The sequence below is a fragment of the Strix aluco genome, chromosome W (assembly GCF_031877795.1).
Source record: "Strix aluco isolate bStrAlu1 chromosome W, bStrAlu1.hap1, whole genome shotgun sequence".
Classification (NCBI taxonomy): domain Eukaryota; kingdom Metazoa; phylum Chordata; class Aves; order Strigiformes; family Strigidae; genus Strix; species Strix aluco.
The window spans coordinates 21,957,873-21,980,480 of record NC_133970.1 but is presented as its reverse complement, the minus strand read 5'-3'; the positions used below and the strand labels follow the sequence as shown (position 1 = coordinate 21,980,480).

The window sequence follows — 22,608 nt, the reverse complement described above, 5'->3', positions numbered from 1 at the left end:
TTGTGGGTGAGAGGTAAGAGGATGGAGGATGTCATAAATTCCCCTTTCTTCTCTCCTAAAAGAACTGACCTGCTGCTATCAATCAGAAACAGTTAATGTTTCCCTGGCTAATATAAACTGTCTGTAGTCATTTATCTCCTCTAGTTAGGAAACTGGAAAAGGAGGGTGTTGCGGATGAAAGTATCTCACACAGTTATGATTTAATAGCAATTTTAAGATTTATTAATGGTGTGAGGTGGATCAAAAAGTTGAATTTTAGCAACACTTAAATGATTGACTAATTTAAAGATTTACAAGGTGATTTGATAGAATATATTATGATTAAAATAGCGACTTAATTACAGATTTGAGAATGACAAGATTCACACTAACTTAGTACAAGGTATTCTAAATCAAAATATATATGTATAAACACAAAACACACATAAACAGTTGTGGTGGTTTAGTCCCTGCTGGGGTCTGAGACCACGTGGCTGCAACAGCAACCAACCAAACAACAACAATAACAATAACAGTGATAACAATGAACAGAGCAAGATATATACTGATACAGCAGTGAGAGCAGAGAGATCGCGTAACACACGCGCCTTCACCAACTCTCCCGCACTTGGGCATCAGGACCTGACGTCAGCATGGTATATGAATAACCCGGCTAGAGCTTCCCCCCACTGCTGGGGAAACTTAACCCTATCCTAGCTGAACCAGGACAACAGTGCAGAAATATTTGGAAATCCTGTGAAATATATAGACATCCACACTTGTGACAGCAAATGTGTGTAGTTAAACACATAGATAGGTAAAGAGGTGGATGGAAGAGGCTAGCCTATAGTTAAAATTTCCCTCTTCTTGAGTTTGGAGCAAATACTCAAAATGCATTGGTATTTCTCAATGGTACCAGACTTAAACAATTTAGTTAATATGCCAATAGCAGGCCCCTTTGTATAAGCTTTGTACAGACAAGATAAGCAAGTCTACATGCCAAAGTGGTGTTCCTCAAGGCTCAGTTCTAGGGCCAGTTCTGTTTGATATATTTATCAATGATCTGGATGCAGGAGTTGAATGCACCATTAGCAAGTTTGCTGATGATACCAAACTGGGAGGTGCTGTTGACTCTCTCGAGGGACAAGAGCCCTTGCAGAGAGTCCTAGATAGATTGGAGCATTGGGCAATGATTAATGGGATGAAATTTAACAAGTCAAAATGCTGGATTCTGCACCTGGGACAGAGTAATGCCAGGCACAAGTATAGATTGGGAAAGGAGTGGCTGGAGAGCAGCCCTGCAGAAAGGGATCTGGGGGTGCTGGTTGACAGCAGGCTCAATGAGTCAGCAGTGCCCTGGCAGCCAAGAGGGCAAACCACATTCTGGGGTGCATCAAACAGTATAATCAGCTGGTCAGAAGAGGTTGATTATACCACTGTATTCAGTGTTGATGTGGCTTCACCTTGAGTACTGTGTGCAGTTCTGGAGTTCTGGGCCCCACAATTTAAGGGTGTGAAGGTCCTTGAATGCATCCGGAGGAGGGCAAGAAAGCTGGTGAAAGGGCTGGAAGGCACGGCTTATGAGGAGCAGCTAAGGACTCTGGGTTTGTCTAGCTTGGAGAAAAGGAGGCTGAAAGGCGGTGACCTTGTTGCTTTTTACAGCTTCCTGAGGAGGGGAAGTGGAGATGGAGATGCTGATCTCTTCTCCCTGTTATCCAGTGACAGGACATGTGGGAGTGGTTCAAAGCTGCACCGGGAGAGGTTTAGACTAGACATTAGGAAGCATTTCTTTACCGAGAGGGTGGTCAAACACTGGAACAGGCTTCCTAGAGATGTGGTCGATTGTTCTACCAATTGACGGGGTCAACAGAAAGGACACAGACACCAAGTTAAGAAGATAAGCTTATTTTACTTTAGTTTAAAGCAGCAGAAAGAATAAGCAAGGTAATGCACCTGATCATTACTACATAAAGTTAGCTATAGTGATTAAGAAAGATACATCACCAATTGCCCTAATACTTTACCATCATCCAGATCTGTGCTTCAACTGGGGAGCCCCATCACAGCGAAGGATCGGAGAACTGCTCCTGGCAATTGGGAAGTCCTATGCAGTGTGTCCACTCGTAGGTGAGGTCTCCATCTTTGCTGTGAGAGAGTCCTGCTTTTATACAGTCTTAACAAACAAATCATATAAAAAAAGGGGCACAGAAACATCTGGTAGATTGGCTTCACTCGGGTGCATCCTGGATCTGGCCAGGATCCCGGGCGTGTCTGAGGAGTTCCTGTCTTCTAGGAAACAGCTGGCTTAGAGTCCAAAAATATATATTCTTTATAATTTTCAGAGGATATTACCATGGTTGTATTCCATGCTGATATGATACTGGTTGGGAGGTTCACTCAGAAGTCAACTCTGGTTTGAGGCCTATGGTTCAGGCCTTTTTATGTCATCGATGCCCCAAGCCTGTCAGTGTTTAAGAGGCATTTGGACAATGCCTTTAATAACATGCTTGAACTTGGTCAGCCCTGAAATGGTCAGGCAGTTGGACTACATGATCATTGTAGGTGCCTTCGAAATTATTTAAATAGTCTATTGTAAATGTATGGTTTGCTGGGTGTCAAAATCAATTAGTGGAGGAAAGAAAACATGAAGGGTTTGCAGAGCAGAGATATGCATCCTCTTTAAATATAGATGAACTGTCTACAGTCTGAAGAAAGTAAAAATAAGTAGTCTGTCTTACTGGTCAGAATGCCACATCTACTAATATTTGTATTTTACAAGTTGTGGGCTTTTGGTAGGGGGTGTATATATATAAGTTCTCTTGGTATGCTCAGTTATCAGCCTATATGACTTAATCAGCTGTTGTTCAGAGTGCAAAAACTACATTTGGCATAGGTGCTGAAAAAGAGCAGTCTGTGGTGGAATGTCATTAGTTTTCATGATATATCATATAGAAATGAATGATTTAGCAGTTTTGTGACTACTTTAAAAGACTTTACCTGTCAGCATATAAAAAAAAATTGCAACCTTAATTTTACTTTAACTTGTTATTCACTAGAAACTCAGATGTTGCCTCTAATTTTACTGACATATTAAATATCTGAGAGACAAATGGATGTTATTTATAAATGATCTTATTAAACTTATGTATTATCAGTTTTTAATGTACATGCTTGGTATCTTTTGTAGTGTTCATCTATCTCTATTCTACAAAAACTCTTTTTGTAAACTCAAAATCTTTATCTAGAAGCCACAGAAGAAGTTTCGTTGGACAGTCCAGAGAGGGATCCAGTACTTTCACTAGAACCTACTCCTGTAACACCTACTACATTAGTAGTAGCTCCCAGAATGGAATCGAAAAGTGTAACAGCCCCTGTGATTTTTGATAGATCCAGAGAAGAGGTACTGAGAAAATTTTTAAGTTATATTTTTGACAGCTATGGAAATGTCTTGTTGGGGGGTGGGTGTGTGCTGTGTGTTTGCTATTTGTTGGTTTTGTAGGTTTTTTTAGTGCAGTTCCTAAATTACTCACAGGATCATTCTTTGGTAAAGGGAAGTATGCAAGAGAACAACTATTCTGTTTATTTTGTGTTTAATATGTGTTTGACTCAATATGAGTATTCATTGCTTAGGTGATGAGAGATCTCTAGTGTGAGGAGTAACATGCTCCATTCCTACAGGATAGTTACTGTAGAAGTGTGTGAAGGGAGTAAGTGTTGAGCTGATGGAGGAGAAATTTTAAAGATGTGTATTAATTCATTCTAGCATGTTAGAGGTTTTAATTTGGATTTCTGAAGCTGTTGTTAATGAGGAAATGGAGGAAATGATTGTTAGCATTATTCTGCATACTAGCAAACAGCTGAGGCTGGTCATAGTTTTACCACTTAATTTGCTATTTACATTTGGCATTCCATTCAAAGTCTGTGCATTGACAAGTACCATTCATTCTACAATATGCTCCTAGAAAATGTCACTGATAAATGAGGTCTGGCAAACAAGACTTTCCTGGAACTCTATGATGGCTGCTTCCCCAGATACCCTGAGCTGACACTTCATTCTGATTTTTTTTTTCCCCTTCAACCTTGGCAGACTGTCTGTTCTGCCGTGCTGTTTCTTAACTACTACTGTTCTATCAAACTTATGTATATTCCATGAAAGATTAGGAAATTCTGTGATCACACAGCTCAGGCAAGTATCTGAAAATTCTATAGTTGTTGCTTTCCCCATCACCAACTCTTCAACTATAGATACCATTAATGATAAGGAATATATCTGTCTTTTGATTAGAAGCTTATAGAAACATTGCAAGTGAGAGCATTTTTTAACCTCTGTGCCTGCTGGAATTGGAGGAGATAAAATTAGCATTTCCCCAAGATAAATGTTTACTAAAACTCTGAGGCCAACAAGTCTGAAGAAGAGGTTGCCACACTAAAAAACTTTTCAGGAAGGCTCAAAATTAAAAAACAAGATGTGAAATTATGTTCACTTAAAATTGGATGGTGGATCTAGAAGAGCTTTTTAGTCATTGAGACATACTGACTCTTCCTTCCCTTATATCCTTATCTTTGTACCCATACATAGTATGAATGCACATTAACTTGTTAAATATGTCATACGTTTTTTTTCTAGATTGAAGAGGAAGCAAATGGAGATTTGCTTGATATAGAAATCAATGTCTCGGACCCAGAGAAAGTTGGTAAGTTACTTGAATCTATTAAGTCATATGTTAGGCTTTCTTACCTCTTAGAGACTATTCTGAGATTTTTAGCATAATTCTTTATTCAGTTATCTTTTGATGGCTTTTAGTATGTAAATAAAAAGCTACTTAATGTGTATTTTGGAAAAAATAAAAGTGTGTGGAGGGATTAAAGTAACTTGCCTTAGGATAAGTATTTTAATTTTTTTACAGGGGATGGCATGAATGCTTATATGGCATACAGAGTAACAACAAAGGTAACTAGTGCAACAAATATATTTGCAAAAAACTTTATATCATAGCTGAGTAGATGCATCAGTAAGTCATAACTAAAATGACTTCATTTTTTTTTAGACATCCCTTTCCATGTTTCACAAAAGTGAATTCTCTGTTAAAAGAAGATTCAGTGATTTCCTTGGCTTGCACAGCAAATTAGCAACGAAGTACATGCATATTGGTTACATTGTGCCTCCCGCTCCAGAAAAAAGTATTGTAGGTAAGTCTACTTTCTGTAAGGTGAACATATGCATGTGATTTCAGTACTATAATATAAATTAAATATTTTTATACCAATTCTGCTTGTAAAATAAATATACATGGAACTTGGTAAAATGGTGGGACTTAACAGTTATGTAAGCAAGCTCTGGGTGTGACTTAGTGGTTTCTTTCTGCCACTCCTTGTTCCTTACTCTTATCTTCCACTGCTCTTTCCTTCTACCTGTTTCCTCTGCTCCGGCATGGGTTCCTCCGCAGGCTGCAGTCCCTTCAGGGCTGTACCTGCTCCGGTGTGGAGCTCCCCCTACTGCTCTGGCCTTAATTCTCTTTTCCCTTGATATTTACCACCCTTTCTTAAAATATATTTTCATAGAAGCACCACAAACTTCTCTGGCTCAACTTTGGCCTGTGGTGGGTCCATTGTAAAGCCATCTGGAACCAGCTGTGACCAGCATAGGGTAGCCTCTGACCTCCTCCCACAGAGATCACCCCTGCAGGGCCTGCCCCCGTGTTGTTCCCCCCCCAACCTTGCCATTTATACCCAATACATTAATTAAAAATAAACCCTAAAAATCAACCCAAAACAAAAAAAATCCCACACACTTATTTTTAGAAATTAGAAAATACTGGAATAAAAATATTAGTTATGAGCATACCAATCAATAGACTTTATAAAGTAAGATTTAATTTTTTGTTCTGCTTTATTAGAGTAACCATTTCCTTCTGAATACAAGTGACCTTTTAAGACTGTGACGTTTATTTAGAATGTCTTCATAAATGTAAATTCAACTATTTTTAATAGCTTTTAATCACAATAGATGTATTACAGGAAATTGCATATTTCATAGATCTGTTTCCCACAAAAGTGTACATCATGTGGTGTTTGTGTTCTTTGTATTCTTCTGTGGCACTTTTCATTGTAACTTGACTTAAACTTAGCTGAGCTTAATCTTCTAATCATATCAGTTACATTAATGATTTCTTTATAATGTAAAATCAATATGATGCAATTTTCTTCAAAGGTATGACCAAGGTTAAAGTAGGCAAGGAAGATTCTTCATCCGCTGAATTCGTAGAAAGAAGAAGAGCAGCATTAGAAAGGTAACATATGTACCTAACTAACACTTGTTTAGCGTCAAAATGAATTTTAATATACTACATGGGCTCTGTAACTGGGATCTGGACCACCTGTACTTAGGTGGAATCTGGAGTCTGTATGCAGCTGCCCAATTTTTGTGTAGAAATGGAATAATTCCCATTAATAATAGGAAAAATAGACTTATTCATAGGGAGAATTATAGTTACCTCTTTTCAAACAGGTCACTTCTTAAAATTGAGGTTGCAGAAATCCAGTAAGCAAAACTTTGTCAGCTTACCTTATACATTGTGATTTTTAAGGCATTAAATCACTTCAGTGCAACTATTTCATATAAAATTGGCTGTTGGGCAGGGGGAAGGATGAAAGAAACCTTTAGTCAGTTGAAACTATAATGGCCTTCTGATGACTTATAATCCATTAGTGTGACTAGCTGTGTTTTGATGTAAGACATAGCAGTCACCCAGCACTGGCATACAACTAGTATTGTTCAAATACCTTTGCTATGGAAGGGTGTCACAGGAGAAGAGTTGGAGATCACTCAGACAGATCTGATCTAGTAGTTAGTTTATTGAGTTCTAATCAGTAAATTTAGGTATGTAAAATATTTAATAAGCACAGATGGATTGGTGGTCAATACTGTTATTTACTACACTTAAAGTTAGTATGGGATACAAAGATTATCACATAACCTTACTATATGTATCTTAAATGTTACATGCATGTGAAAAAACGTCACTTACCAACCCATTGATGCCTGGTGTCAGGTAAGGGATCTCTCAACCTCGAGGGGTAACCTTGAGAGGCGTCCCTACTCAAGGGGAGATCCTGGCATGCAGCCCGCTGCTGTGCAGGGGAGCTCAACGGGTAATTAGGGTGCTTTGTCTGTTGTTTCAGACTCATTTTACCAATTGACACAGGTCATCATTGTCATGGTTTGAATCCAACCAGCAGCCAAACACCACGCAGCTGCTTGCTCACCCTCCCCCTGCCTGAGGGATGGGTGAGTGAATTAGAGGGGTAAAGGGAGACTTGTAGGTTGAGATAAAAAGTTTAATAATTGTTATAAAACAATAACAATAATAGAAAGTACAAACGGATAATGCACAATGCGATTGCTCACCGCCCGCTGACTGATACCCAGCCTGTTCCCAGCTAGCGATCTCGAAATACCAAGGTCCCGCAATCGCAATCCTGGAAGTGAGAGAGAACCCCCTCCTTTCTGGCTGCCTCTCCTTTATGTACTGAGCATGATGTTATATGATATGGAATATTCCATTAGCTAATTTGGGTCTGTTGCTCTGGCTCTGCTCCCTCCCAGCTTCTTGTACACCTGCGCACGGACAGGACATGGGGAGTTGGAGAGTCCTTGATCTCTTAGCAACAGCTGTAAACATCAGTGTATTATCAGCATTCTTCTCATACCAAATCCCATACTGAATCCAAAGCACAGCACTATTCCAGCTACTAAGAAGAAAAATTAACTCTATCCCAGCTGAAACCAGGTTAATCATGTTACAACAGTTTTCTTACCAATGTGAGATTCATTCCAATGGGGGTAGATAATAAATCTTGATACAATGTATAATTAGATTGTAACAGTTGGTGGGTTGTGACAGGAGCTGAATAGTTAGTCGCATCCCATAATTTCAGTAAAATTGCAAATGCAAATATTTGAGTGATTGTGTATATATACAGTGGTGTTGTCTATAAATAGAAAATCACAAAGGGTTCTCATATAAATGTATCCATTTCCAACACTTACAAGTACAGTTTCAGGGGTTTCATCGGGATGTATTTCAAAATAACAAATGTTTTCTTCAGTGTCAAGACAGACGTCTTGGGCCTTAATGGTATTACTTTCACAAATAAACCCTTTTGTTTCTGTACAACACATGTCAACATCAACAGGTTGCCATTTGTTCCCATTTTGTTGGGCCCATATTCTATGTTCTAATGGATAGATTACAGTTCCATGGTGATTTAATCCCCAGTGCAATGATTGGGTATATGGTGGATACTGAAACATTGTGTATTTATAAAAACAAAAGCTGTGGCTTTACTGTTGGTAGGGTCATAAGTAAAGTTGACTAAATACCACCAAGATTGGAAATCCTTTTTGAATTGAGTTGCATTATCCCAAATTACCTTTTGAATCTCAGCAGACAAGGTGCCCTCATCGCCTTCCCTTATAATTGCTATGGTAGATTGCACCTATAACTGAGCTTGGATACAGCTAAGAGCTAGGGAAACGTTATTCTGGGTGATGCCGAGTGCATCTACAATTAGTTGGTGATCCTTCTCATTAGTTCTTTCCCATTTAGGCAATCTATCAGATAAGAGCCATTGACTAGTTCCCAGTGCCAGCAAAGATCTTAATGGATGTTCTAGTTTATACAAATCACTTGTTGCCAAGCTTAATTTGTTTGCTAAAACTTCAGCATCTGTGTTATTTAATACTCCTAATCCTGTTCCCAGGACAGCAGGCACATCTTTCCTTGCTTGTTTTGGAGAGGTGAGGGTTTGCCTGTGCAACCATGCTAACCATCCTGTATAGGATGTATTTAGGAATGGTGAGCAGGTAGGTTTAATTGCAGAGATATTAACCTGCATTGATAGTTCCACTCGCTTGAGGGACCATGATGGATTAAATAGCACTTGTTGATGGCCTGTATGTTTAATAGCATAGGGTCCAATTTCAGAAATCTGTGGGTATAAGGTTTCAACAGTCTTATCAGGGGTCTTGGAGGTAGTAGGATGCATTGTGGACAGATTGTTCTATCTTTTGTTTCTATCTCATTTGCCATTTTAATAGTTAAAAGGGTGTTTCCATTTGTGTAGTTTAACACACCACATCTAATAAAGATCGTTCTGCCTTGTGGGATAACAAAGTGATAGTTTCCTTCCACCTTTTCAGATTTTTGCTCCTTACTGTATTGTTGGCCAATGATTATTATTGTTAAATTTTGTGTCAGATTTCCCAATATTCCTGTATTTCCAACAATCTTAAATGTGTATGATTCAGAATATACTGCAATTAGCATATTGATTAGTACAAATAAAAGAATTGGGAGCTTCCACCCTGTGCATTGGGCTTGTTGATGTATAAGATGGATCTGGTTCATATTGGAGATGATTACTCCTGCAAGAAGGATAAGTATTCTTCTGGTGGTTGACCCAATCTCCAGGGGACATGTTTTGGTATTGTCTCCGGTACTGTTCCTGGAAAGGGAAATAACACAAGTCTCAGTGGGGAGACTCCAGACTGGTTACACCTTCTAGTGAGTGGCTAGGATGTATCCACCTAGCACTAATATGATGTTTAGCTCCACTACTGTCTTTTGTTTCATACAGGCTTGCCAAACAGCAGTGGCAGCTGCTATTTACTACACTTAAAGTTAGTATGGGATACAAAGATCATCATGTAACCTTACTATACGTATCTTAAATGTTACATGCATGCAAAAAACATCACTTACCAACCCATTGATGCCTGGTGTCAGGTAAGGGATCTCTCAACCTCGAGGGGTAACCTTGAGAGGCGTCCCTACTCAAGGGGAGATCCTGGCATGCAGCCCGCTGCCGTGCAGGAGAGCTCAACGGGCCCTGGGCTGTCCACTCTTTATGGAGTAAGATAATTGACTTATAGTCACATTTGCATACCAACTACAGAAGTTAGTTTCTTCCAAATTTGGCTTGAGTTGGACATTGACCAGCATTGGGGTTAGGTGGGCACATTGTTCAAATTAGCCCTTGGCTACTGTGTTGTTATCTGTCTCCCCTGAATCCACATTGAGTCGGATGCAGCCGTCACAACCAGACGCATCCATTATGATCAGCACTGGTGGTTATTACTTGAATAGGGTTATGGGAAATACAGGTCAGGTTGGGGGCAGGGAGCACACTGTCACACCATCCAAGTAGAGTTTCCCACCATTGATGTTTTCCATCTTTCTTCACTCTTTCTAGGACGCAGTGTATCTCCTCTGTGTCATGATGGACAGTAATTATAATATGCCCATTGCTGTGATGTGATTCTGTGTGATTATTACATCATATGAAAACAATACACCATTTAACAGTTTCAGTTAAAATAGAAAATTAATAGAAATCAAAGGGGTTTGATTGTATGTCAAAGAGCATATCTAACAGATAATATATGAAGCTCTTAAGCTTTTGGAGTTCCAGAAACAGTCTTACTTGGAAAAATATCTCTTCAGAATCTTGTTGCTACCATCCTTCCATTTCTTAACCAATAGAAGAACATTTGAACTGATGTTGACCCTCAAAATACTGATAGGTTGTCCTATCTTACAGCTGCCCATCACTAAAGATTGGTATACAGCTTAACATTTGCTACTTAAAATTGCATCCTAAAGTTAATGAAGTAGTTCTATCACTTGGAGCACTCTGAAATCCTGGCTATACAACAAGCCTGTTGCTGAAAGAGTGGTGTTATAAGATATGAAGACTTGTAATAACAGCTAGGATTGGAGTAATTAGACTTAAGACAATTGAACAACCACTTCCAGACAACTTTAGGTCTCTGTGATAGAGATGACTCGTTTCTTCCTTGGTTAGTCAATTAAACAACAGAACTCAGATTAGGAAAAGTTTAATTCACAAATTTGTGTGCATGCTTTAAGTATTGCTTTTTCATTTATACGTTAAAGAAGTTAAACTAGTATACCACTTTCAGTGGTTGTTAAGCACTCTTCCCTTACTGGGGAAGGGACTCCTCAGTACTTTTGACAGTGTTGGGAAGGCTTCACAGTATATTCCATTTCTTTTTTCAGAAAGACCATGAAAGTCTTATCTGGCAACAAGCAACTTTTTCATCATATTCCTAAGCCAATTTTAGCTAGCTTTTCCATTCAGAATCAGAAAGTCACCTACCTACTGAGCTGTTCAAAAGGTATTTAGAGACAATGGTTATGTTGCTGTTTCCTAAAGCTGAGGAAAACATTAATGTGCCCCAGAAAGACCAAAGAAATCTGTTCTAGATTGCCCAGAGCTATGGGGAAAGTGGGCAGAAAAGCAATGTGCCTTTTTTATTGAATTCACTGAAGTTTATGCCTTAGAATAGTGAACTTAAGTACTACAAGTCTGACAGGTGTCTTCAAGCATACCTCTAGTTGCCTCCACTGAAAATGTTAGTTAACTCCCTTGGAGTAAGTGCTATTCTCTAGCAGCAAAGTTCTAAAGAAAAAACTCTTTGCCGCATCAGCTTTAACTTGTACTTAGTACTGACTGTCAGAACAAGCAAGGAAAAGTTGAGCAATCTAATGTATGAAATACTTTCACTGCAACTCTTAGCTTTTTTAGGAAGAAAAATAAGGATCTGGTGGCCATATCTAGCGGAGGATGGAGAAAATACATTGTGTTTACAATATCAATGTACTCAAACTTTCAGTTAAGTCCCAGTCTATATAACTCTTTAGGACTGTTTCCAAGCAATTTGTGACTGTAATGGGGCAGTTTTGGTACTTTACAGCTGAGGTTTGAACAAAACTAAAGCTTTGCAAAAAGTGCAAATATTGTTAATGGTGTTCTGTTAGTACATCTTAATTGGCAATGTTGCATACTTTCTCATGCTTCCGTGATCTTTTGAGTTATTAAGTTTCTGTAAAGCATTCCTGTAAATATCAGACACTTTCCATTAATATATAATATTAAAATCAGTTATGACAAACTTGCAGCAGTTTTTAATACATGAGCACCATAGAAATTTCCCTCTTTAACTTATATTTGTACAATCAATCGTTTTTAGATCCAAAAAATTGCAAAAGGAAGGAGTTGCACTAATTTAACTTCTGGGTGGATGAGTCCTGTAGAACTAATATAGGTTGAAGGCTGTCTAGCTAGTGAATAAATAGTTCATACCCAGAACAAGATCAGCTCACTTCTCCAAGACTTCATTTAATTCTAAAACAAGCCAGTCGGAATTAGCTGTAACAAAAAGCCTTTTCACTGCACTGTATGAGAATGTGTTTAAACAAGCCCATCTATTTTCTGGGTTAAATTGGCTGTTAATAGAGCAGGAAGCCTTCACTGAGGTGTTAAAAATATCAAGTATATTATTTTAATACTGTGCAACATAGATTTATGGCAAATTATGACACCTTAATAAGTTTGATGTAAACAAACTAGGTTAAAAAACACTGCTAGCAACTTGTCTTTAGAGGTGACTTTACGAGTGTTCAAACCCCATTAGATAACAAAGAAAGGTTATATGCTGCCTGCATTGTACCCTTTCTTTAGCTAAAAGACACTTTCCAGTGCTGTCAGGCACATGAAATCTGTTTTGTTATCTAATATTTTAACTTTTTAAAATCATAGGTATCTACAAAGAACAGTAAAACACCCTACCTTGTTGCAGGATCCAGATTTAAGGCAGTTCTTGGAAACTTCTGAGGTATTTATGTTCTTTTAAGTTCCTTATTTGTTTCCAGATATGATAACATACAAAGTAATGTACTCTTTGTATTGAGACCTAATCTCCTAAATTCATATGAAATCAAATTGGATTGTACCCTTCATGGGACAGAGTGACAAAAGGCTACTTAGGTAATCACGTACAAAGTCCGTTGCCTCTACCTCTGATAAATCTTAGGTTGGTAGTGACCAAAAGCTATCTGCTGTTCAATGACTTCTGCCAAGTGAGTTGGTCTGTTTGGTTCTGAGTGAAGCTCATCATACACAGAGTGAAAATCTATAATCAGTGCTACTGAGGATTAATTAAGATCATGAATTAAACTGGCTTGGAAACAGTTCTTGCCTCTAGGAGTCAAGCTTGAGGTTTATTGCCATGGTGATGTGAACAGGTATGCAGTGCTGCTGGCCACGCTAGATGTTTTGTGGATAGAGGATTTCGGTCACCAGTGCTATCAGTCTGGCACCTTTCACAAAATGAAATATATCGCGGAACAGATTGTTATGTCTCCAAAAACATAAGTCTATAAATGTGCATAGTGGATTTGCTGTAGTAGTGGATTGTCTTTTGGCCAATGTCAATATCTTAGCTATGCTAATAAGTCACAGAGGCCTCGATACTGACAAAAGCATCGACAGATAACTTAAAGTGTCGGTGCTGCTGACACGAGGTATCAGATACGAAGGGTAAATGGCCTGACATTGAGGCCACTTCGTACAGCATATTTAGACTAACATTAACAAAGAATAATATCAGTTTAAAGTTTGTTAACTTACTCCTGAGATTTTCTAAGTACCTCACAAATGCACAGTTCTCGCAATACTTATGAGGTAGGTTTTGAAACCTGGCCTATATTTAAAAGCAAAAAGGCATCAGCTTTTTATGATCTGTACAGAATGTGATTCTTGCATTATAATGAAGTGTTTTACAGAATTTATTGTAAATCTAAGCTTTTCTGTTTCTTTAGTGGCAGTTTGTTCTCTGTAGTATATAGGTGGCTAGTTAGGACTTTTGGCTAGTTCACTTATGACAAGTAGGTTGTTTGTTCCATTTAAATGTAAAGGTGTAGAAGAAAAGTAAATAGTCTATATTGTTAAGTTTTCCTCTGAGAATGTAGAAATAGTAAAACTGAGAAATTAGATTTCACTATATTGTAACACATAGGAGTAAAGAAAATAGTCTATCCTTTTCTTTCCTTCTTGTACCCAGTTAAATCTCTAGCCTTTTAACCAGTCTGTTTGCCCTTATTCGTCATTCATTTTTAGCTGCCAAGAGCGGTTAACACCCAGGCTCTGAGTGGAGCAGGAATATTGAGGATGGTAAACAAGGCTGCTGATGCTGTCAACAAAATGACAATCAAGATGAATGAATCAGATGCAGTAAGAGCTGATTTTTTTTTTACTTGAATAATGAGTTGAATTAATGAGGCTCAACAACTGCATTTTAAAGCTGTAGAAGTAGAAAATGATATAGTAATTTGCTTATTGGCTTGGATTCTTAGCTGTTATCAGTTGACCATCCTAGCAATAAATGGATGATTTACTTCTTTAAAACAAGAAATGCTGTTGGTAATCTAAATTATAATGCTAGACTCTTTCCTCTTTTGTCAGTGGTTTGAAGAAAAACAGCAGCAATTTGAGAATCTGGATCAGCAACTTAGGAAACTTCATGCCAGTGTCGAAGCATTGGTCTGCCACAGAAAAGGTAACTTTATTTTTATGTGACTGCATGAGCTTAAGTGCTTAGAGCTTTAGAAAATGTTAATGAAACAAGAACTTAGCATGTCAGAGTTCTTAACTAACAAATAGTTTTACAGTAAATTTTAATGCAAAAGTCTTCTAACTACCTTTTAGTTTAAACTGCTCTAACATTTCTGGTATATCTGGTTTTAATCTTAATTTTATCCAAAATATATATCATTCCTTCTGTTGAACTTGAAAGTTACTATATTGATTAGCATGAATTTTTTTTCTTGCAGAGATTTAATACCATAACTAGCCAGTGATACGCTACAGTAGACATCTATAAATGTATCTAGATCTCATGGTGTCACCCGACACCAAGGGGACAGACAGGTTCTTTTAGGGATCCTTGGCAGAATAATGACAGCACTAAATCATAGTTATAATTAAAACTTTATTTTTCTTAACAGGATTTTATGATTAGTATAGCATGAAATTTATGATCAGAATAGTGCAAGATTTCTATAAGCAGAATCAGTGTAGTACAATTTTATAAATAGCGTAGTACAGAATTTTATAGCACCACTTAGCTTATGGTTTCTAATCACCTGGACCCTCTGCAGATCAGGTCAAATCTTAATACTTGGTTTGCTGTATCAGCATAACAATCACTTGAAATACATATAAAAGAATATGAGTCACTCAATCCTTGGAGTAAGCAGACAACGGTGGAGGCATCCCTGGCCACTGGGAGGATACAGGTCTCATTGTCCAGCAGCAGTTCTGGTCCAAGTTCCCACTTAGGACTTGAAACTGATTGATTTTTATATACAGTGCCTCTGTGTGCTGTTACACTTACCTGTTCTGTGACAGGTTCATCAACAATACCTGGTTGGCCAGGTGCCTGGGACCTTCAAGGCCAGTAAGGAAGGGAGTAGTCAGTCTGGCACCCAGGAATCTTGAGACCGGTAGGGAGGGGAAGTAATCTATTTGGTTCATCTACTTGGTTCACAGTACCTTCAGAGCCTGATAATGAGGGGAAAGGGGACTAATATGTGACCAGCTCGGTGTCAGAGAATGGCCTTTTGCCTTATAAAATGGCATTAGTTATGCTAACCATATTACCAGGGGTTGGGAGCAGGGGGTACCGGTCATACCCCACCCCCTGACACCATCACAAACAGGGAAGGACACCAGTGGTGGTGGTACCGTCACCTCTTGCCCATGGCCTACAGCTTAGTAATGGGGTCATAAGGAGGACTTCACGGCAATAATGGGCTGCTTGTTGTTTGAAAGCTGTTCATCCAAGGAGGGAGGAGAGTATAAAACATTGATTTTTAGTAACTGATATGCATAAAGATTTAAGGCAAGATATAACACAAAATAACATCATTCCAACAGCCATAATAAGAGCTAATATTAACAGAACATGACAGGCCCATGCTCTGAAGTCAGGTAACCAAGACCACAGCCAAAACCAGGCACTTGATAGACCTTCTGACAAGGGTTGCTCTAGTTATTTGGTGAAAGGTATAACTTTGTCTTTGATGTTTATATGATATTCAATTTATTTATAAAAACAAGTGGTGTTGGACAGTACACATACACCTCCTTGTGATGCTAGAAGATAATCTATGGCCAAACAGTTTTGAATAGCTAATTGTGAAAGTGAACTAATTTCTGATTGCAAATTCTTTAAAGCATCTACAGTATCATTTTGGACAATTTCAAGCGTAGCAGGAATATTTACGATAACTTTTTCCAACTCAATAATACCTAAAATTGGAAACAATGCATGCATAAATTGATATAATCTTGTTGGTCTTTTTACCAGGGGATCGATCACAAAACACTTATGGCATACAGGGTAATGGTTGTGTAAAAAGGTAGTAGTTAAATTTTTGGTTTGAAATGCATAGGAAGCAAGGTGTGCTATGGTACAAGTACTTCCCATTGTGGTAAAAGACTTTTATATGCATTTGTGCTACAGAGCCAGAATCATCCACTAGAATGGTAGGCCACCAATTTGATTTCATAAGATTTCTAGGGAAATATTCCTTACACCATTGATAAGTCTCTTTTTCACTGTCAGGATGATCAAATTTGAGTAGGAAAGTTTGGCTCATTCAAATAGTGTGAAAAGGATTGGCATATATACAGCCAGTCATGTTATGCCAGTTACGGGTGGTCCAATTGTTGTTAGTACTTAACCAACCATTACTCTGTAGAAAGTAAAATGTAGAATTAGGACCAGTGAAATTATAGTATCTTTGGCAAAATGTAGTATTAATATTCCATGTGAGATTCCAGAGTGGTAAAATATTTAAAACGGCAGCATTTGTAATCACTGATTTGTTTTTACAGATCCATGTGGTTCTTGAATTAATTACAAACTCTGGTTCGATTACAGTGTATCAGGTGAAACCGAGTTTGTGTCTGGTTGTAGAGCAGAGTATAGTCACTTGTAGCTTATAGCTTGTTTCTCCCACCCACGTTGAATTTGTATGTTTGGGCATTGTAATGCACCATGGGGTTTTATTGTACGAATGTGCCTTAAAAGGTTGGGTTTGATAAGTTGGAGGGTTGGGAAGTGAGTATGCCAATTTAGATTGGTACCAAGATGTTTCAGGAACAGGTTCAGCTAACCACCTGGAATTAATATCTGAAGATTGAGGATGGTGCAAACAATACCAGCAGTTTGATTCATTACCCATTTGAGAGATGATGTGCATGAACTGAATGACACGATTATTGTTCCAGTCATGAAATAAGGAGGAACAGGATACAAATAAGGATAAGTACAATACAGTGGCTGCTATGATCATCATTTTCCTGCAGCTGGAATTTCCACAAAGGTAAAGTAATGATTCCTTGGGTGCATTCCAGGTTTATTCAGGCCAAAGAATCCATCCAAGCATAGTTCATTACCTGAAGCGATAAGAAATTATCTGGTCTTGGAAATTACTCAAGCCTCAGTGATAGTTAGAGGGAGTCCCCATTTAGAAATTATTTTTCATATGCCCTTTTCTCAGTGAGTGAGAGATAAAGTGACAGATATTTTAACCATTCAAAAGTAGTTAATAAGTACAGTGTCACCCTGAGAAAAGTGACAGGTTTTGTTGGTTGGAGAGCAGAAAATGAGCTCGTCCCACCAGGCATCTGGTGGGTGTCTGTTGGTTATTTAAGTGTCGGACAGCTTCAGGTAGGGCTTTACCCTATTTTCCTGTATATAAATTTTGCTCTAGAGTTTGTTTTAGTAGACCATTCCATCTCTCAACCGTGCTATTACGTTGGTGTCTGCAGGGCAGGTGGAACACCCAGGCAGCTCTGTTATGTTCACACCATTCTTGTACGATTTTATTTTTTAAATGAGAGCTGTTCTCAGACTGCACAACAGAAAGCATGGGAGTGTCAGCAAACCATCCATTAAGTTCTGCCACAGTGGTAAGACCATCAACTTTCCTGCAAAGAAAAACTTTCCCTAAGCCTGTGTGATGGTTTAATCCCTGCCGGGGTCTGAGACCACGCGGCCACTGCGCCTCCCCCACAAAGGGAGTGAAATATAAAGCCCCGAGACTGAGATAAGGAAAGGTTTAATACAACAGTGCAATAGCAACACAACAAACAACAACAATAAAAATAACAGTAATAGTGATAGCAATGAACAGAGCAAAATATCTACCGATACAGCAGTGAGAGGACCAGTTGTACAAACCACGCGCCCCGCGCTCTTGCGCCAGGATGTGACGTCTGCATGGTATCTGAATAACCCGGCTAGAGCTCCCCCCCACTGCTGGGGAAACTTAACCCTATCCTGGCTAAACCAGGACATAATCCACCCCTTTATTCTATACCATGTGTGTCACATCCAGCTGCCATTCAGCAATTAGCATTAACAAAGAAAAATTAACAAAAGCACAGTATAACTCACGGTGTGTTTTCACCCACAATCAAGTCCCCTTGTGGCACGCATCGGATCTCTCCATCCTTCTGCATCACCCACCAGGTGCACCCAGGTCCTTGAGCAAAAGCAATCCCGTGGATGGGTTTGCCTTTGCCCGGCGCAGGACTAACCCAGACCATTTTTCCCAGCAGGTCCCTCATGCGCACCACAGGGACTTTATCCCCGTCCACAACACGTGGAAGTTTTGACTGAGCCGGGCCAGCTCGATTGGCAGATCCTCTTGTGTTGACTAACCAAGTGGCCTTTGTCAGATGTGTGTCCCAGTGTTTGAAGGTTCCACCCCCCATTGCTCTCAATGTAGTTTTTAACAGTCCATTGTAGCGCTCGATCTTCCCAGAGGCTGGTGCGTGGTAGGGGATGTGGTAGACCCACTCGATGCCGTGTTCTTCTGCCCAGGCATCTATGAGGTTATTTCAGAAGTGAGTCCCATTGTCCGACTCAATCCTCTCTGGGGTGCCATGTTGCCACAGGACTCGCTCTTCAAGGCCCAGGATGGTGTTCCGGGCAGTGGCGTGGGACACTGGATAAGTTTCGAGCCACCCAGCGGTTGCTTCCACCATTGTGAGCACGTGGCGCTTGCCTCGGCGGGTCTGTGGCAGTGTGATGTAGTCGATCTGCCAGGCCTCTCCATACTTATATTTCATCCATCAATCTTCATTCCGCTGGAGCTTCACCCGTTTGGCTTGTTTGATTGCAGCACATGTCTCACATCCGTGGATGATCTCTGTGATGGTGTCAATGGTGAGGTCCACCCCTCGATCTCGAGCCCACCTGTATGTTGCATCTCTGCCTTGGTGGCCCGAGGTCTCATGGGCCCACCGGGCTATGAACAGTTCACCTTTACGCTGCCAGTCCAAGTCCACCTGAGCCACTTCGATTTTAGCAGCCTGGTCCGCCTGCTGGTTATGTTGATGTTCATCAGTGGCCCGACTCTTGGGTATATGGGCGTCCACATGGCGCACCTTCACAACGAGGTTCTCCACCCGGGCTGCAATATCCTGCCATACTTCAGCGGCCCAGATAGGTCTGCCCTTGCGTTGCCAGTTGTTCTGTTTCCATTGCTGCAACCACATCCACAGGGCACTTGCCATCACCCACGAGTCAGTGTAGAGATAGAGCCTCGGCCACTTTTCTCGCTCAGCAATCTCCAAAGCCAATTGGATGGCTTTCACCTCTGCAAACTGGCTCGATTCACCTTGTCCCTCAACAGCTTCAGTGGTTCGTCGTGTGGGATACCACACCGCAGCCTTCCATCGTCGATGTTTTCCCACAATGCGACAAGACCCATCAGTGAACAGGGCATATCGCTGCTCCTCCTCTGGCAGCTCGTTATATGGTGGGGCCTCCTCAGCACGTTTCACCTCTTGTTCTAGTGACATCCCAACATCTTTGCTCTCTGGCCAGTTCATGATCATTTCTACTAATCCTGGGGGGTCGAGGTTCCCTATTCGAGCCCGTTGTGTTATCAACACAACCCATTTACTCCACGTGGCATCTGTTGCATGATGTGTGGAGGGAGCCTTTCCTTTGAACATCCATCCCAGCACCGGCAGTCGGGGTGCCAGGAGGAGCTGTGTCTCAGTGCCGACCACTTCTGAGGCAGCTCGAACTCCTTCGTACGCTGCCAGTATCTCCTTCTCAGTCAGGGTATAGTTAGCTTCAGAGCCTTTGTATCCCCGTCTCCAAAAGCCTAGAGGTCGGCCTCGGGATTCCCCAGGTGCTCTCTGCCAAAGGCTCCAGGAAGGGCCATTCTCCCCGGCTGCGGTGTAGAGCACGTTCTTAATCTCCTGCCCTGCCTGGACTGGCCCGAGGGCCACTGCCTGGGTAATCTCCTGCTTAATTTGTTCAAAGGCTTGTTGTTGCTCTGGGCCCCTTTTAAAATCGTTCTTCTTGCGGGTTACGTGGTAGAGAGGGCTCACAATCAGGCTGTAGTTTGGGATGTGCATCCTCCAGAACCCCACAGCGCCCAGGAAAGATTGAGTCTCCTTTTTAGTGGTTGGTGGGGCCATGGCTGTTATCTTGTTTATCACCTCCATTGGGATGTGGCGACGCCCATCTTGCCATTTTATTCCTAGGAACTGAATCTCCCTTCCAGGCCCCTTAACTTTCTGTCGCTTGATGGCAAAACCAGCCTTCAGAAGGATTTCAATTACCTTCTTTCCTTTCTCAAAGACTTCCTCAGCTGTGTCCCCCCATACAATGATATCATCAATGAACTGCAGGTGTTCTGGAGCCCCACCTTTCTCCAGTGCAGTATGGACCAGTCTATGGCAAACGGTGGAGCTGTGTTTCCACCCCTGGGGCAATCGATTCCAGGTGTACTGGATACCCCTCCAAGTGAATGCAAACTGTGGCCTGCACTCTGGTGCTATTGGGATGGAGAAGAACGCGTTAGCGATGTCAATCGTGGCGTACCACTTGGCTGCCTTCGACTCCAGCTCATACTGGAGCTCTAGCATGTCCGGCACTGCAGCACTCATCGCTGGCGTAACTTCATTCAGGCCACAGTAGTCCATGGTTAGTCTCCATTCGCCATTAGGTTTTCTCACTGGCCATATAGGGCTGTTGAAAGGTGAATGAGTCTTGCTGATCACCTTCTGGCTTTCTAGTCGACGGATCAGCTGATGGATGGGGACCAGGGAATCTCGGTTATTGCGGTACTGCCGCCAGTGCACCATCTTGGTGGCAATTGGCACTCGCTGCTCTTCAACCTTAAGCGACTCCACCACCGAGGGATCCTCTGAGAGGCCGGGTAAGGTGGACAATTGCTCAACCTCCTCCAGGGCAGCTATACCAAAGGCCCACCGGTACCCTTTTGGGTCTTTAAAGTACCCTCTCCTGAGGTAGTCTATACCTAGGATGCACGGGGCATCTGGGCCAGTCACAATGGGGTGCTTATGCCAGTCCTTCCCAGTTAAGCTTACTTCAGCTTCTAATAGGGTCAGCTGTTGGGATCCCCCTGTCACTCCGGAGATGCAGATGGATTCGACCCCACTGTGGCTTGATGGCATCAGGGTGCACTGTGCGCCAGTGTCTACCAAGGCCTTATATTCTTGTGGGTCTGATGTGCCAGGCCATCGGATCCACACCTTCCAGTAAATCCGATTATCCCTTTCCTCCACCTGGGTGGAGGCAGGGCCCCTCTAATCCTGCTCACCATCACTCACTTGATGTAAGAGTGACTCCTGCAAGAATGACTTCCTGGTCCCCTCAAGAGGGTCAAGCACAGTGTTGGCCATTCTATTCTGTCTGGGGGATTTCCGACTAGACACTGGAGCTGCATCTCTCTTGGAAGACTCCCCTTTCATGGTGGTCTTCCCTTTCAGCCGCTGTACTCGTGCAGCTAGGGCGGAAGTGGGCTGTCCATGCCACCTTCTCATGTTTTCCCCATGGTCGCGGAGGAAAAACCACAGGGTGCCCCGTGGTGTGTGTCTTCCACTGCCCTTCTCTTGGGTGGGGAAGCGCCTGCTTCTAATGGCTGAGACATTGGTCCGTGCAGGTGGAATGTAGGACATGTCCTCTTCCACTTTCTGGAGCCTCTGAGACAGTTCCTCTACAGCTGAAACCAAAGCATGTTAGGAGGAAGGGAGACTTCCCTCATATTGCCGGAGCTGGACAATCACTTCGTCCATTGTCTGAGTCTGGGTGTCTCGCCACCAGGACGCTACTGCTAATGCTTTGGAATGTGCCTCTGGTCCACTTTGCAGGAACTTCCGCCACATCAGCTGTGTGCAAGGGACCTGATCTGGATCCATTGGTGACTGCTCATCATTCAGATCACCATAGACCATGTCAAACACAGCCATTTCCCTGAGGTTTTGAATGCCTTTCTTCATGTCGGTCCACTTGCTTAACCGACATAGAGCATCATCCTTGTAGGGGTACCTCTCCCTCACAGCGAGCAGGAGTCGCCTCCAAAGGCTGAGGGTTTGAGTCTGTTTCCCTATTGCCTTGTCAATACCAGCCTGCTTGGCTAAAGGTCCCAGCTGCTTGGCCTCTCTCCCCTCCAATTCAAAACCAGCAGCTCCACTATCCCAGCATCGGAGCAGCCAGGTGCATATCTGCTCGCCTGGAAGGCGGCTGAAATCCTTCCGCATATCTCGCAACTCACTGAGGGATAGAGATCGGATGATTACCTCCGGCTCTTCCTCCTGCTCTCGTGATGGGCCTGGTTCATCATCACCCTGTACACTGCGAGGGGATTTTTTGGTATATTTGGTTTTCCATATCAGGGCGACTGATATTGGTACTGCTTGTCCCTCTGG

General features: G+C 41.4%; 1 protein-coding gene across 13 annotated transcripts in view; it reads left to right on the top strand.

Moving 5' to 3' along the window:
- The window catches only part of LOC141917775 (sorting nexin-2-like), a 49,898-nt gene that overhangs the window by 11,078 nt on the left and 16,212 nt on the right, over positions 1-22,608 (top strand). For 9 of the 13 annotated variants that reach the window (XR_012621446.1, XM_074811274.1, XM_074811268.1 and 6 more), the window contains exons 3-11: positions 2,014-2,106; positions 3,225-3,379; positions 4,607-4,673; positions 4,887-4,930; positions 5,028-5,169; positions 6,191-6,269; positions 12,604-12,679; positions 13,963-14,076; positions 14,308-14,401. Coding sequence is in view for 12 of the 13 variants with exons in the window: in XM_074811274.1 (XP_074667375.1) it covers positions 2,014-2,106; positions 3,225-3,379; positions 4,607-4,673; positions 4,887-4,930; positions 5,028-5,169; positions 6,191-6,269; positions 12,604-12,679; positions 13,963-14,076; positions 14,308-14,401 (864 nt within the window). In the remaining variant the exon portion in view is untranslated. The remainder of the gene's footprint in view (positions 1-2,013; positions 2,107-3,224; positions 3,380-4,606; positions 4,674-4,886; positions 4,931-5,027; positions 5,170-6,190; positions 6,270-12,603; positions 12,680-13,962; positions 14,077-14,307; positions 14,402-22,608) is intronic. The other 4 variants (XM_074811273.1, XM_074811280.1, XM_074811279.1 and 1 more) reach the window with 1 other exon arrangement.